The 15,407-nt window shown below is 39.8% G+C and overlaps 1 protein-coding gene across 1 annotated transcript; it reads left to right on the top strand.

The window, feature by feature from the left end:
* Window positions 1-12,590: 12,590 nt before the first annotated feature.
* Window positions 12,591-13,957, top strand: LOC126911049 (uncharacterized). Its single transcript, XM_050695886.1, has one exon. It carries the CDS (start codon window positions 12,591-12,593, stop codon window positions 13,947-13,949), a length of 1,359 nt encoding a protein of 452 aa, XP_050551843.1. The 3' UTR covers window positions 13,950-13,957.
* The last annotated feature ends 1,450 nt before the right edge of the window (window positions 13,958-15,407 follow it).

Raw genomic sequence — 15,407 nt, 5'->3', positions numbered from 1 at the left:
TATTGACGGTGAGCATAAATAGTCAAATCCTTGGACTGCAGCACACAGTCTTCAGTGATTGCGACTATACTTGTAGTTGTTATTGTGTACGATGTGACGTCACTATCGCAAAGCGTACGTAATGCACATACATCGCAGCAAGTTGCCAACCAGCTGTTCGATGTGTGTAACTGGATCCACTCGTCCTTACATTTCGCGCGCTCGATGTCACACGGCGCAATGTTGTGCTGCGACAGCAATTTTGCTTCACATGGTGCGTGGTTACTATGCAGATTGTAGGACGGCACATTTCTTTTACACAAATAGCTGTTTGCATTTTGTTGCAAACATTGCTTCAAATCGTCTTCTGTTAAAGAGATAAAGGTATTCGTTTTGAGATTTACAGCAATGTAGTCTGACGATATCCGGACATAAGTAGTTGTATTCGCTGTCTTCATAGGTAAGGCTATGGCTTTATATATTGTGAAGTCAGCATTGGAGACGAGCGGTATGTGAGCTTCAAAGATAAAATATGTGTCTGTCACTCGAGCTTTCACGTTTATTAGTTTGTAAAACTCCTTAATTTTGTCCTTATAATTCTCAACTGGCAATGAAACAGTTTTGGGAAGACTTCCGGATATATCATTAAGATGCTCGATGAGGTGAACTGGAGTAATCAAATGCACATCCAGATGACCTTGGTAGATGTTGGTTAAAGTGTTGAACAACATTTCTTGAAAAGTTCTTAAGTTGTTGATAAGGAGATATGTTGTGAATGCAGCAGAGTTTATATATGAAGTAGCCGAGAGTACTTGTATCTCAGACTCAATCGAGGCTAAGTTCAGGTTTGTTTGGTTCACAAAGCTGTCAATCAACTTGAACTGGCGTTGTATATTCTCTTCGCTTTTCTTCAAAACGTCATTCTCAAGTTTTACAATACTTGTCTGATTTTTTATTAATTCCAATAAATAGTCTTCGTTGTTCTGGAGAGACTGAATGTCGTTTTCGTATTTTTCGGCAAAGCGTTGGTCCAGTATTCCGAATAAACTGTTAGCCAAGTAGCCTACTCCATCGACTAAGCCTCGTTTCATCCTCTGGCTTAGGTGTTTATGTGGGTTTATCAGAATGTAGTTGTAATAGTTAAGAATCTCCATTTCATGTTCTAGCTGTTCTATGGTTGTTCCACAAAGATACAGCTTTGTCTGTTGGCAAACATCTTTCAAATGGTTAAAGTAAGATTCAATGCGACGAGTTCCTTCCCAGTAGTTTGTTAAATTGTAATACATAATGAGAATCCACTCGTCTTGCATTGTCTGCATTCTGCCGATCTCATCATAATAGACGGGCCGCTCAGTTTCTAAGTTTGTTATGTGAGCGCCCGGCGCTCGGCGCGTGCCGTCAATGGCGCAATATGATCCCGACATAAATGTAAACAACGATATCATTGTAATTAATAACGTTGGGATACATTTCTGTCCTTTCTTCCGACCTTTGTTCTCAGAAGTTGTTTTAGGTGCAGTTTGATGACCATGTTCGGTTTCTGGTTCAATTTCTGTTGTCAGTGGCAGGGGTGACAGTTTCACCACAGGACGTTTGATGATTCCAGACTGTGTTTTTATAGTTGTGACGCGAACATAGCCGTCAGCTCCAGGATGAGTCTCTAGTACTCGTCCCAAAGCCCACTTGGCTGGCGGAAGATTGTTGTCCTTCACCAGTACAATGTCGCCTTGTTTGATGTTTGTCGTCGGTTTGTTCCACTTGCTTCGAGATTGCAATGTTGTAAGATATTCGTTTGACCAATTTTTCCAGTATTGATGGAACATGTGCTCTGTCAGTTGCCATCTACGACGGAGGTCGATGTTGTTTACGTTATTGTAATCTGACAAGGGCAATGACATCGTTGGGCTACCTGTGAGGAAATGACCTGGAGTCAGGCAGTTGTAAAACTCCTCCGGGTCTTCAGTAAGAGGACAAAGTGGCCGCGAATTCAGGCAACCTTCTATCTTAGCCAAGAGCGTTGTAAACTCTTCGTAGGTCAATTTTTGTTCTCCCAACACCCGCCGCAGATGGTGCTTCATGGACTTAACAGCAGCTTCCCACAGCCCACCAGCACTGGGCCAAGCTGGTGCGTTGAAATGCCATTCAACTTCCAGGTCGGCGAACTTGTTCATCACGTCCGATGTCAACACTAGTTGCTTGAAGTTTTCAAATTCCTGCCTAAGCACCTTTGCAGCACCAATAAAATTGGTACCGCAGTCTGAGTACATGTGCTTAGGGGTACCACGTCTCGCGCAAAATCTTTGAAACGCAGCAAGGAAGGTTTCGGTGCTAAGATCCGAGACAAGTTCAATATGTACGGCTTTCGTAGCCATACAAATAAAAATGGCAATGTAGCCTTTTGTTGTTCGGACACCTCTGCCTTTGTTAAGCTTGATGTCAACGTGGCCTGTAAAGTCGACTCCCGTATGAGTAAAAGGCCGACAAGGTGTTATTCTGTGGTGAGGTAAGTCACCCATCACCTGATGGTTTTCGGCTTTGTTAAAGCGATGGCAACGTATGCATTTTTGTAGTTCCGCTTTCACAGCTCGATTTCCACTGACAATCCAATATCGCTGCCTGATGTACGTCAACGTTAGGCGAGGTCCACCGTGTAACGTACTGGTGTGGGCTTGTGCTATCAAAAGTTGAGTGAAGCGTCCTTTATATGGTATGATAATTGGATTCTTCATCTCTGGAGGTAAGTCAGAGTTCTTCAGACGGCCTCCGACACGAATAATTCCTGTAGGATCTAAATATGGATTCAATTTATAAATGGAACTACTCCTGGAAACAGTTTTACTTTGCATGATTTGTTTGTATTCAGATTTGAACTCCACTCGCTGCACATGCAAGACTATACTTCTAGTCGCTGCGTTTATTTCGCTTGTTGTTAGGTGCGCAGTGTCCGATTTCGTCTTGTTGCGCAAGTTTGTAATAAAGCGTTGAATCCACGCGATGACTCGGATTATTCGTGTCAATGAACTACATTTATTCAATAATGTAGTTATTAAATGTTCATTTTGATGCGTTGAAATAGCTGTTTTGGCGCAATTGGTGCTTCCCATAGTGGTTGTGTATACGCCGAGACTGTCTTCTGAGGTTTGCTGTTCAGTCAAAAAGTCAGGTCCTTGCCACCATAAGTTGAAGTTGAGTAGTTTAGTTGGCAAAAGACCCCTTGAAGCACAGTCTGCCGGGTTCTGTTCCGATTTTACATAGTGCCATTCGTTTGCAGGAATTATGCGCTTGATCTTTGTGACTCGATTAACTACATATGCTTCCCATCTTGTAGCGTCACCCTGAATCCATGCCAATACAACTTGCGAGTCTGACCAGGCTTGTACGGAGATATCATACTCCACAAATGCTTCCTTGGTTTTCTCCATCAGATTTGCCAATAGTTGCGCAGCACAGAGTTCAAGACGAGGTAGTGTAAGTTTTTGTGACATGGGTGCAACCCTTGTCTTGGCTGTTAGTAATGTTATTACAGGGAGGTTGTGTTCGTTCAACACTCGACTGTAAATAACACAGGCGAAAGCTTTCTCGCTTGCATCGCAAAAGCCAAGTAGTTCAACTCGATTTTGCGTACCGCGTATCCATCTGTTTAGTGACATGTTTTGGATACTAGATAAGTCTGTCTTGAGTTTCATCCATTCGGCTTCAATGTCACAGGGAACTTCATCATCCCACGCTAGTTTGCTCATCCAGACCTTTTGGAACAGTAGTTTTGCTGTTACTGTTACAGGTGACAACCAACCCAGAGGATCATAAAACTTCGAGATATCGGAGAGCAAAGATCTTTTTGTTTGACGCTTGTGGTATGTCACTGGCCAATTAAAATGAAAAGTATCACTGTTCGGATTCCAAGTGAGACCCAATGTTTTGGAAGGCTCGTCGTTTTTGAAATCGAAAGTTTGCTTGCTCGAAATTTGCTCTTCACTCAGGTTCTCAAGTAATATTGGGTCATTGACTGTCCACTTTCGCAAGTTCATGCCTGCTCCTTTCAGTAGTTGAATCAGCGTTTGTTGCAAATATTGTGCCTCCAGGATATTGTTATGCCCAGCTATGACGTCATCCATATAACAGGATGTAGTAAGTGCTCGAGCAGCCTCAGGATATTTGTCGCCGTCGTCCTTAGCAAGTTGTTGTAGCGTACGCATAGCAAGCCATGGCGCAGCCTTGGTACCATACGTCACTGTGCATAGTTGATAGTCTTGCAGATCTTCAGCAGGTGAGTTTCGCCAAATAATCCTCTGCAAGTGTTGTTGATCCTCGGAAAGCCAGAGACAACGGAACATTTTCTCAATGTCGGCGGTAAAAGCATATCTATATGTTCGCCACTTAAGGATAAGGCTTTGAATGTCCTTTTGTAAGTTTGCGCCTTTTTCCATTAAGTTGTTCAAGCTGTAGCCGCTAGAAGTCTTCTGCGAAGCGTTGAAGACAACTCTCAGTTTCGTTGTTAATGCATTTTCTCTAAGGACACCGTGATGAGGTAAATAGTATGTTTCCGATGACACCCTTGGCGCAGGTTTCATATGACCGAGATCCGCATATTCATTGATAAATTGTTTATACATAGCTTGCAGTTTAGTGTTTTTGTTTAAGCGTTTTTCTAACTGTAAATATTGTGATATGGCTATCGATTTTGAACTACCCAATTTACTTTTATAATCGGGAGTGAGCGGCATTTTCACAATATATTTTCCATCTTCGGCACGTTCAACGGTTTCTTTATAAAATTGTTCACAGTGGTCGTCCGTGGATGTATCCTGACTGGTGGGAATGTCTTCAGTTTCCCAAAATTTTGTTAGTTCTTCCAAGTTGATCACAGTAACGTGACAGTTCAAAGTCTTCATCTTGCCACAGAGAATCCATCCTATGTGCGTTTGTTGCGCAACAGGAGCTTGATCGCTTCCTTTCAGTACACCATCCAAGATGATGTTTGAGTAGACTTCAGCCCCTAATATGAGATCGATTTGACGTGAGACATTGTATTCCGGATCTGCTAGTTTCAAGTTTTCTAGATGCGGCCATACAGTTTTCTCGAAAGTTGTTGTTGGTAAGTTGTTTGTCAATTTCTTCATAATAAGGGCTTGAGCTTCGAAAGTGTAATTGGAGTGGATGGATTTACAGGTCAGATGAAGTTGTCCTCTGCAATCTCCGGACACAGTTCCAAGGCCTGTGACGCTCACGTTGATCTTTTTGCGTGGAAGTCGCAATATTTGTGCGGCATTCTCTGTGATCAGGTTAACTTGGGATCCTTGGTCAAGTAGGGCTCGCAGTGTGACGTAAGTGCCGTCACTTGCCCGTATGTTCAATTGAACTGTGGTTAACAAAACCTCCGTATCGCTGTTTGATAAGTGGTTGGATGTTTGTGGTTGAGTTGATGTTGATGGATGTTGTCCTTTGTTATTCTTAGGTAAAGTTGTTAGTTTTCGTTCAGAATTGTGCAATAACGTATGGTGTCTCAAATTACATTCTCTGCAAGTTTTCGTTGATTTGCATTCTTGATTGCCGTGACTGTATAAACAGTTCTTGCAGAGTTGCAATTTTGAAACGGTGTCATTCCGTTTAGGTACTTCCAAATCAAGAAATTTATCGCAATTCATCAACACGTGGCTTCCTTTGCAATGTGGGCACTTTCCGAACGACGCATGAAAATTGCTTGTTCTAGTAAATTGATAATTAGTATTCTTCACCGGGGTTTGCTTGTTAAATTTATAAGTTGAGGGTTTTTCTGGACCTGTTGAGTTTCCCTTTTTGGCGGACTTTATTGTTTCATAAGCCATAAATTGGGTTTCGATGAAGTACAGAAAATCTTGCAAATTCTGCAGTTCCCTATGGTCTTGCAGCTCCTTCATGTAGTCACTCATGGTTCTTGAGTCCAGTTTCTGAGTCATGATGTGCACAATGATCGGATCCCAGGAAGATATATCGATGCCAATGTTAGAGATGCCGTTCAAACACTCTGTGATGACATCGTGCATCTTTTTCATGTTGAATGCATCTGGTTGTTGTATGATAGGAAGGTTCAACATAGTGTTCATGTAAGCAGTAAATTGCAAGCGGCGATTATCGTAACGCTGAGTCAATATTTCCCAGCAGGAGTTGTAGTTCTCGGCGCTGATGGTAAGATGTTGCACCAAGCGTTCCGCTTCACCCCGAAGTTTGGTTTTGAGGTGTTGCATTTTCTGCGCGTTATTGATCACTGGATTCTTATGTATGGTTTCTAAGAACAGATCCTTGAAAGAAATCCATTGGACATAGTTACCTGAGAATTCTGGTAGTTCGATCTTTGGTGCTGACTTCTGATAGTGAGCTGTTGACCAAATCTTGGAATTTAATTTGGTCTTGAGTTCGTCATACTGCTGTTCTACGTCCGCAAACATCTTGTAGTATTGTTCATTCGATCCTTTCAATAGAAAGTCTATCTCCCAGTGAAGTTTATCGATGGGTTCCCACTTTGCTTTCAAAGTACTTAAATGGTCATTTAATTCCCATTGTTCTGAGATAGATGCCGTGTTACTTTTAGTTATGGTACGGTGTATGGCGTTGAAATTACATTCTTGTTTGTTCAGTAAAAGTTGTAGTTTGTCATCTACTTCCTCCACAGTTAGGTCATCAGAAGTGCCTGTTAAGTCAAACTGAACGTTTTGTTTTTGTTCCTGCAATTCCACTAACCTGTTAGTTATGTCCGTCTTAGTTGCTATATACATCTCTTTCGTTCTGTTGTAGACATCGTCGGTGAAGTAGTTGATTTTCTTATCTTCTAGTTCTAGCACCAACATAGCATGTCTGCTATCGAAATCCTTCCATTGGTTTTCTAGCGAAGATAAGCGTTTGTTCAGGTAATCCACCGTTTTCCTAGTTGAGGAATCCTTGCGATAGTTGACACACAAGGTCTTGATGTTGTCGAAGCATGTTGACTGGAGCTCCAGTTTGTCCATCTTCACGCTTCTAGTGCTAAGTAGTTGAAGTTGTTGTTGATGGTTGACCGGTTTCAGCACGTAGTTTACTGTCCGGTAGTTGTTGAACTACGAAGAACACTGAGTTGTTTTCAGTTGCCCCAAGCAGTTACAAGTTGACTGTGTAGCGTGTCCACAGTTTCTGTGCTCTAGTGCTCTCTCTACAGTATATGCGCCTTCTCAATACAACTGGGGATTCTCGCTTCTGAGAGGCCAGCTGCACCGATTCGCTACCGTATTAAGAGACACATCCGGCTCGAAGGACCATAAAATGTACGGTTAGGTACACTTTGCTTAGTTACGCTGATTGTAGAATGGTTGATGGTTGCAGAGAAGTTGGTTGAGTGCAAAGAGAAGAAATCACTGAAGTTAGTTTATTACGTAAATATAATACAAAGTTTGTAGTTGGCGACTCCTTACTCTGTCGTTGCTAAAATTGCACTAAAGTTATTTTCAATAAACGGTAATATAGTTGTGAAATAAAGGTACGTGACCCGGCGCATTTGCTGCATCAGCAAACGCGCACATCATGTACAGTTGAAGACTGTAGCGCCTATTGAAACGGGAAGAACAACATCCCTTCCATTTTCAAAAGGTGCAAGACCTACACGCGAGTGACAACGCCGTACGGGTAGCATTCTGCCGCTGGTTGCTCGATAATCAAGAGGCCAACATTTTGTGGACAGACGAGTGTTTGTTCACTCGAGTCGGGGTGTACAATGTTCACAACGAACACTGGTGGGCACATCGCGACCATAACCCGCATGTCACAAAACCGCATGCATTTCAAGTACGATTTGGTCTCAATGTGTGGGCTGGCATAATAGGCAACCACGTACTTGGACCTTATTTTATAAATGGGCACCTTAATAGCGTCACCTATTTAGAACTGTTGCGACACGTAGTCGAGGATATGTTGGATGACATTCCTCTAGCACTCCATCGCAACCTGTTCTATCAGCAGGACGGTGCTCCCCCACACTATGGTCGACAAGTACGTGAGTACCTACAAGAAAGATTTGGCAACCAGTGGATCGGCCGTGGTGGACCTGTGGCGTGGCCTCCGCGGTCGCCGGACTTGACACCTCTGGACTTTTACTTGTGGGGAGACATCAAAAGATTGGTGTACACGGACGAGATCGATGATGTTGACCAATTACGCGTGAAAGTGATCAGTGCCTTCGATACAGTGAGAACAAATGTGTTAGTGTTGCGTAAGTTGAAGGAGAACCAGCGACGTCGTGCACAACTTTGCATAGATTGCGAAGGTGGAAACTTCGAACAGTATCTCCACTTAACTTAGGTACGTCATTTATTTATTTGTTGTAAATGCCTACTTTGTTATGAATGTGTAAAGAACAGATACGTCTAACTATCACATACCTACTTAATTAGAGTAGGTAAGATGTAATGAGCTTATGTAGTTCAATACATAAATCCACTCTAAGACTATCTTTCGAATCTTACTACCTAACAAAAACTTTGTAAGAATAAATCTACACCTGCCTACAAACAAATCGACGCACCCAGTCTGCTTTGATTTAGATAATATTCATTCATAACAATTTTAAATACATCAATCTAAATTACAATTGACGAAATGTTATTACACTAACAAACATGCCAATATTGTCAATAACTTTTCGTTTTCGAATTTTAGAACATGTAGGCAAAAATTAAGGTCTGTAATGCATCAAACTTTCAAATTACATTAGTAGTTTTGGCTCTCTAAATATCAATTTTTACATAACTACTGAATTCACATAACTACATCTCACCCAGACCCGATACAACAATTTGTGAATTATACACAGTTATTCCATGCTGGAATCGAACCCGCGACTCATTATGTTATCGGTTGTTGCCCGCCACTGCGCTATTCTGATTAAATAGCTAGACCGCTAGCAGAAACTTGTTTATTTTAGATCGGATTAAGAATGCATTAAAAACATCGATGAATTTAAAGAAATTGTTCTAACACACAAAAATAAAACAAGCAGCTGAGCGATATTCAGCAGGATTGCAATAAGACGTAATAAGTAAATCATTACTTAACTAGTACCTACTATGAAACAGCTGATAAGTACCGCAGGAACCTACGTGTAGGGATAATAAGTAGCTAAGTAGTATACTAATCGTTAGAAATTAGTTAGGCAATAACAAACTAACAATAATAAGTAAATCATTACTTAACTAGTACCTACTATGAAACAGCTGATAAGTACCGCAGGAACCTACGTGTAGGGATAATAAGTAGCTAAGTAGTATACTAATCGTTAGAAATTAGTTAGGCAATAACAAACTAACAATAATAAGTAAATCATTACTTAACTAGTACCTACTATGAAACAGCTGATAAGTACCGCAGGAACCTACGTGTAGGGATAATAAGTAGCTAAGTAGTATACTAATCGTTAGAAATTAGTTAGGCAATAACAAACTAACAATAATAAGTAAATCATTACTTAACTAGTACCTACTATGAAACAGCTGATAAGTACCGCAGGAACCTACGTGTAGGGATAATAAGTAGCTAAGTAGTATACTAATCGTTAGAAATTAGTTAGGCAATAACAAACTAACAATAATAAGTAAATCATTACTTAACTAGTACCTACTATGAAACAGCTGATAAGTACCGCAGGAACCTACGTGTAGGGATAATAAGTAGCTAAGTAGTATACTAATCGTTAGAAATTAGTTAGGCAATAACAAATTAACAATAAAGTAGGTGATAGGTACGTAGTACGTAGGTTATGCGGATGAAACCATTTTCAGATTTAGATCATACTTATGAACTATTTAATACCAAAAGTAATTTCATATTAACAGTTTTAATACCATCTACCAAAACTTTGAATTGAAGAACTATCTAGGTAGACAGAATACGTTAGTAAACTATCTAACATCACGCCCGCAAACAGCTGAGCGCTTGGACTACCTACGTACTTACCTATGTGTGTTTATTATCCAGATCTTACGATTCTAAGTTTGAAATTGTTTGTTTTACGTATTCAGCAGGATGTTTATAAAATTTTACTAATAAATCATAATTTATCAGCTATTATGAATCAACTGATAAGTACCGTACCTATGGTCACTTACTAAATGGTTAATAAACGATTTTATTCAAATAGGAAACAAAATTTTACATCATTCGATTTAAAACACGAATAAAACTTTGGGCTGAACTTACCTACCTACAATGCGTTTGTTGATATTAGTTAGTAGCATAGAGCAACGCGGACATTGTACGGTACGAGGTCCGCGTTGCTCTATGGTTACTAGGTACCTAAGATTATGCTCGCAAACAGCTGAGCGTTTCGATTAGATCCCTACCTACCTATTCGTAGCGATGTGTATTCATAATTCAGACCTTAAATAACTAAGTTTTAAATTATTAGTATCCAGCAGGATTGCAATAAAACGTAATAAGTAAATCATTAGGTACGTAGTGTTATGAATCAGCTGATACCTACGTTTTCTTTGAAGATACGAGTACTACTTTTTTTATTGATTGTTTCTGCACTCTAAGATTATTGAAAATGTGTTAACAATCAAATCAGTAATGAATGAATGTTGGAGATTATTTTTCTTTTCGCTTTCTAACTGCCTACTCGCGCGGCGTCTCGCGTGGCCCCGCCCACTGACCTTCGACGCTGTCTTGTTACGCTGTGTGCGTGACATGTTGGGCGATTCTGAATATTGGTGACGAATTATTCTGAAAGACGGCCAAACTTAAATAATTTATTATAGCTGTGTTTTTAACTATTGGCCAGAAACCTTATTTTAAATTGAACATTTTTTACTTCCGTGACATGCTCCCGAGTTCTGTCAAGGTTTCAAATCTGCACCCTGTATTTATGTGTTCATTTATTAAGGACTGCTTCAAATCTTGTGAATGCTTTTTCAACTACTTCTACTGAACCGATTCTTATGAAACTTTGCACATACATTGAGTTCCCCTAACAATACACCTTTATGAAATCATCATCATTATATTTTAACACTGTTTAACTTAAATTGTTTAAGTTACATAAGGTTATTTAACAAAGTAATCAAGTGTCTCCAGCCCCGCTGCATGGTTAGAGAAATAGCGTATCGTGGATGTCGTGCTCAATCAGGAGCAGGTTTAGATAACCTATAACTTTGCTTACTATGCTAACTATGTTTTTTTCTGTTTACAGGACGAAATGAGACTGTTAGAAAAAATACCAAAAAATGTCATCTAACAAACGCAGAACGAGAGCTTAAGAAGCAGATTATGACTGCGAAAATAAAAATCTGCAAAATTAAAAAGAAATTACGGAAAGCAACAGCAGAAGTAAAGGCGGTTAAAAAACTGATTAGGAATCCTGCCGCACTCGATGTTCTTGAAAACTGCTCAAGCACTGCAAAGATTTTAATGGAAATACAATGGCGGGAAAATAAAAAAAAAACAAAAAGGAAGACGTTTTACCTTGCAGGAAAAAATTATGGCATTGTCAATTTTAAAACAAAGTCCAAAGGGATACAGATTTTTCCGCAAAATTTTTATTTTGCCTGCTCCACAAACCCTTGTTAAGCTCATCCAACAAAGCAATTTACGGCCTGGACTAAACAAAAACATTTTTTCCCAATTGAAGAAGAAAACAGAGGCTATGAAACTGGAAGACAAATTGTGCCTTCTTATTTTTGACGAAATTTCGTTAAAGGCTAATGTAAGCTTTAATAACAAAAAAGACATAGTTACAGGGTTTGTGGATAATGGGCAGCATAGAAAACCGGAGTTTGCTGATCACGCCCAAGTTTTCATGGTGCGTGGTCTAGTAAAAAATTACAAGCAGCCAGTATCATATACTTTTGCTGCAAGCGCAACTAAAGGACCGGAATTGGCGAAACAAGTTAAAGACATTGTCACAGAGTTGCAAGAAGCTGGGTTAATTGTAGTGGCAACAGTCTGTGACCAGGGAACAAATAACAGACAAGCCATTAAACTTTTGATAAATGAGACTAGGGGGGTTTATTTAAGAAGAGGAGAAACAGCAAAAGAAAACATTATTCTAATAAATAACCAAGAGATTGTTCCTCTATATGACCCCCCACACCTGCTTAAATGTATGAGAAATAACCTCATTACAAAAAATTTAAATTATACCATAGATGGCGTGACTAAAACCGCAAAGTGGTCTCATTTACAAATGTTGGCTAAAGAGAACCCTGGTTACAAGGGAATACGATTAATTCCAAAATTAACGGACGATCACATTAACCCAGAAAAAATGAACAGCCCAAGTTTTCTTTTCTTAACAAATTGTGAGGGCCGATCAAATCGGCACCTGTACATTGTGGTGGTCGGGCCCAGAGTTTTTAAAATTAGGTGAAGATCGTTGGCCTAAAATGCCAAATACATGTTCTAATTCCGACATACCTGAATTTAAAGTTTATTTAGTAGATAACTGTCAATCAACTCAATCAGCTATTAGTCGTTTGATTAGTAATAAATCTAACATAAACAAATTAAAACGTATAATCGCTTATATACTTAGGTTCATTTTTAATTTAAAAAATCCTAACAGTAGATTGTGTGGTAATTTATCCTGTGTTGAATTAGATGAAGCATTTACTGTCATGTTACGTATTAGTCAAATGGAAATGTTTCCTGACGAATATAAAACACTTAGTTCAAAACAGCCATTATCGAAGAAAAATAGGCTTGTTTCATTGTCTCCATTCTTGGATGATCGAGGTGTCATTCGCGTAGGCGGTAGGTTAGACAATGCTAACTACGACACAAAACATCCAATATTGCTAGATAGTAAACATCACATTACGAAAATATTATTTCGTTGTGAACATTTTAAGCTTATGCATGCAGGACCACAACTTCTTTTATCACACATTCGTCAAACTTACTGGCCTTTAGGAGGCAGAAACTTATCTAAAGGTATATTCAGAGAATGTGTCAAATGTTTTAGATTTAGGTCTCAGACGGTGCAACCAGTCATGGGTCAGCTACCACGCACGAGGACACAGCTTGAATTTCCGTTTTATAATTGTAGTGTAGATTACGCCGGACCAATGCTGATAGCTGACCGTAAAGGCAGAGGTACCAGACTCATTAAATCTTATATCTGTGTGTTTGTCTGTTTGGCAGTAAAGGCTGTCCATCTGGAGCTTGTGACGGATCTCTCCAAAGACGCCTATCTTGCCGCGTTAAAGAGATTCGTTGCTCGGCGGGGTAAACCATACAGTATCCTCTCTGATAACGGCACAGCCTTTGTGGGTGTATTTAATGAGCTTGCACAATTTTTATCTAATTCAAATTTAGAAACCCATCTTGCTCAAGAAGGGATAAAGTTTAGCTTTATTCCTCCTTATAGTCCACACTTCAATGGTATAACAGAGGCCGCCGTTAAGTCTACAAAAAGGCATTTGAAAACCATTGTTCAGTCTTCTCATTTAACATATGAAGAGATGAACACATACTTAGTCCAAATTGAGGCTATATTGAATTCCCGTCCCCTTGTTGCTCTTTCTTCGTCTCCTGACGACCTTACCGCTCTCACTCCCTCACATTTCTTAATTGGACGATCGCTAATATCCGTTTCTCAGCCGCAGGTACACTCCGTCAACATCCGTCGATTGGACCGCTACAAAAGAATTGAGCATCTACGGCAACACTTTTGGAACCGATTCAGTCATGAATATGTTGTCATGTTACAGCAGAGAACCAGATGGCATGCGTCCACAGGTGAACTTAAACTGAATCAGTTAGTTCTGATCAAAGAGAAGACGCAACCACCACTACATTGGCTATTAGGCCGTATCGTCAAGGTGTTTCCTGGTGCTGACGGCGTCACGAGGGTGGCGGAAATCAAAACCAAGAAGGGCAACGTCACAAGGGCTTTCAACAACATATGTCCTTTACCTATTGAAGACGATGTTTCAACCCGGGCAGGATGTTCGGAAACGTCTGAACGAACATAAAACCTTACGTTTAAATACTTTTTGTTTGCTGGCTGGCGACGGAAAAAGTGACGGCATCAAAGGGAAGATCGCGACTCGCCACTTTCGCCCGAGCAGCTGTACAAGCATCACATGTACGCGTCGCGCGCATAAAAATTATTCTTTTGTTTTCTTTTCCTCATATTTTTCTCATATATTTTTATAATCCGTTGTACATAACTATACCAGTACCTATTATTATACTATACAGCCCAAGTTTTCTTTTCTTAACAACCCTGGTTACAAGGGAATACGATTAATTCCAAAATTAACGGACGATCACATTAACCCAGAAAAAATGAACAAAATGAAAGTGAAATATGCTGCACAAATTTTCAGTCGTACTGTGGCGTCTAATATGGGATACCTTGCAGGTAATATTTATGTATTTTATTTTACTCTGTATTCTGTATATTACTTTTACTCTGTAAAGTGTAGAAAAATTAATCCCAACAACTTTTTAAGGCGGCAAGCAAGATTATTATTTTTTAAATGCCCTATTGTCTGAATAGATAGGCCTTGTAATGGACAGAGGCCTCAATACATGCCTCAGAATTTTAGCATATGGGTTTCGTCACGATTTCTTTTTTGTATAGAAGTAGCGACGTCCACCAAGTAACTTTCCACATATTCGTTTTGATTAGAAGTAGATGAGCTACTTTGGACGAAATTGACAAACAGGCAAAAATATTGGTATAATACAGACCGACCAACTTATCTCTGAACTAAGTGGGGGTGCCCTAGACACTGATAATCGAGACATTTCAACATGGCGACTGCGTAAGTCCAAATTATGCCATTTCAGAGATAAATTAGTAGGTCTGTAGGTAATCATGATGTTTTTTGCTACACAGTTAATTCATACAATTCATTTTTTTTTTTTTTTCAGATAAGGGGATTATTCCACCAGAGTGCAAGGAGACTGCGGATTTGCTGCTCTTCATGGACAAAATATTTGACTCTGTCAACGGAAGTTATAAAAAAAATAAATATGCCAAGCCCTTACTTGGACCTGCAACACCGAACTCAATACATCATAAAACTTGGAGTGAAGGCAAAAACGTTTTTAGGTCAATGAAATTTGTAACTTCCGCTGGCAGAGTAGAAACTGTTCCAACTATCGATAATTGGGTGTGGACACTAGACGGAATTGCAGTTCTTATTAAAAAACTGCAAAATGATTTTGAAATAACATCGGTATGGTTGCGGCACCTTAATCAAGACCCCGTGGAAAATTTCTTTGGGGCGGTCAGAAGCCATGGGTGCCGCAACAATAATCCGACATGCGACCAGTTCGAATCAGCTTTCGCCACTCTCCTAATAAATAATTTAAATAGTGTCCACACCCGTGGTAAAAATTGTGAAGGAGATTTTTGTGATTCGCTGTATACTCTCATCATCAATGAAAACTGTGAAGCCACGTCATCAACCTGCACCGTC

Source organism: Spodoptera frugiperda, chromosome 9 (assembly GCF_023101765.2).
Source record: "Spodoptera frugiperda isolate SF20-4 chromosome 9, AGI-APGP_CSIRO_Sfru_2.0, whole genome shotgun sequence".
NCBI lineage: Eukaryota > Metazoa > Arthropoda > Insecta > Lepidoptera > Noctuidae > Spodoptera > Spodoptera frugiperda.
Note: the sequence above shows the minus strand (reverse complement) of the source record. Positions and strands in the feature narration are given on the sequence as shown.

Excerpts from the sequence above, each read along its gene's own strand:
- LOC126911049 (XM_050695886.1), top strand. The coding sequence starts at position 12,591 with ATGTTACGTATTAGTCAAATGGAAATGTTTCCTGACGAATATAAAACA.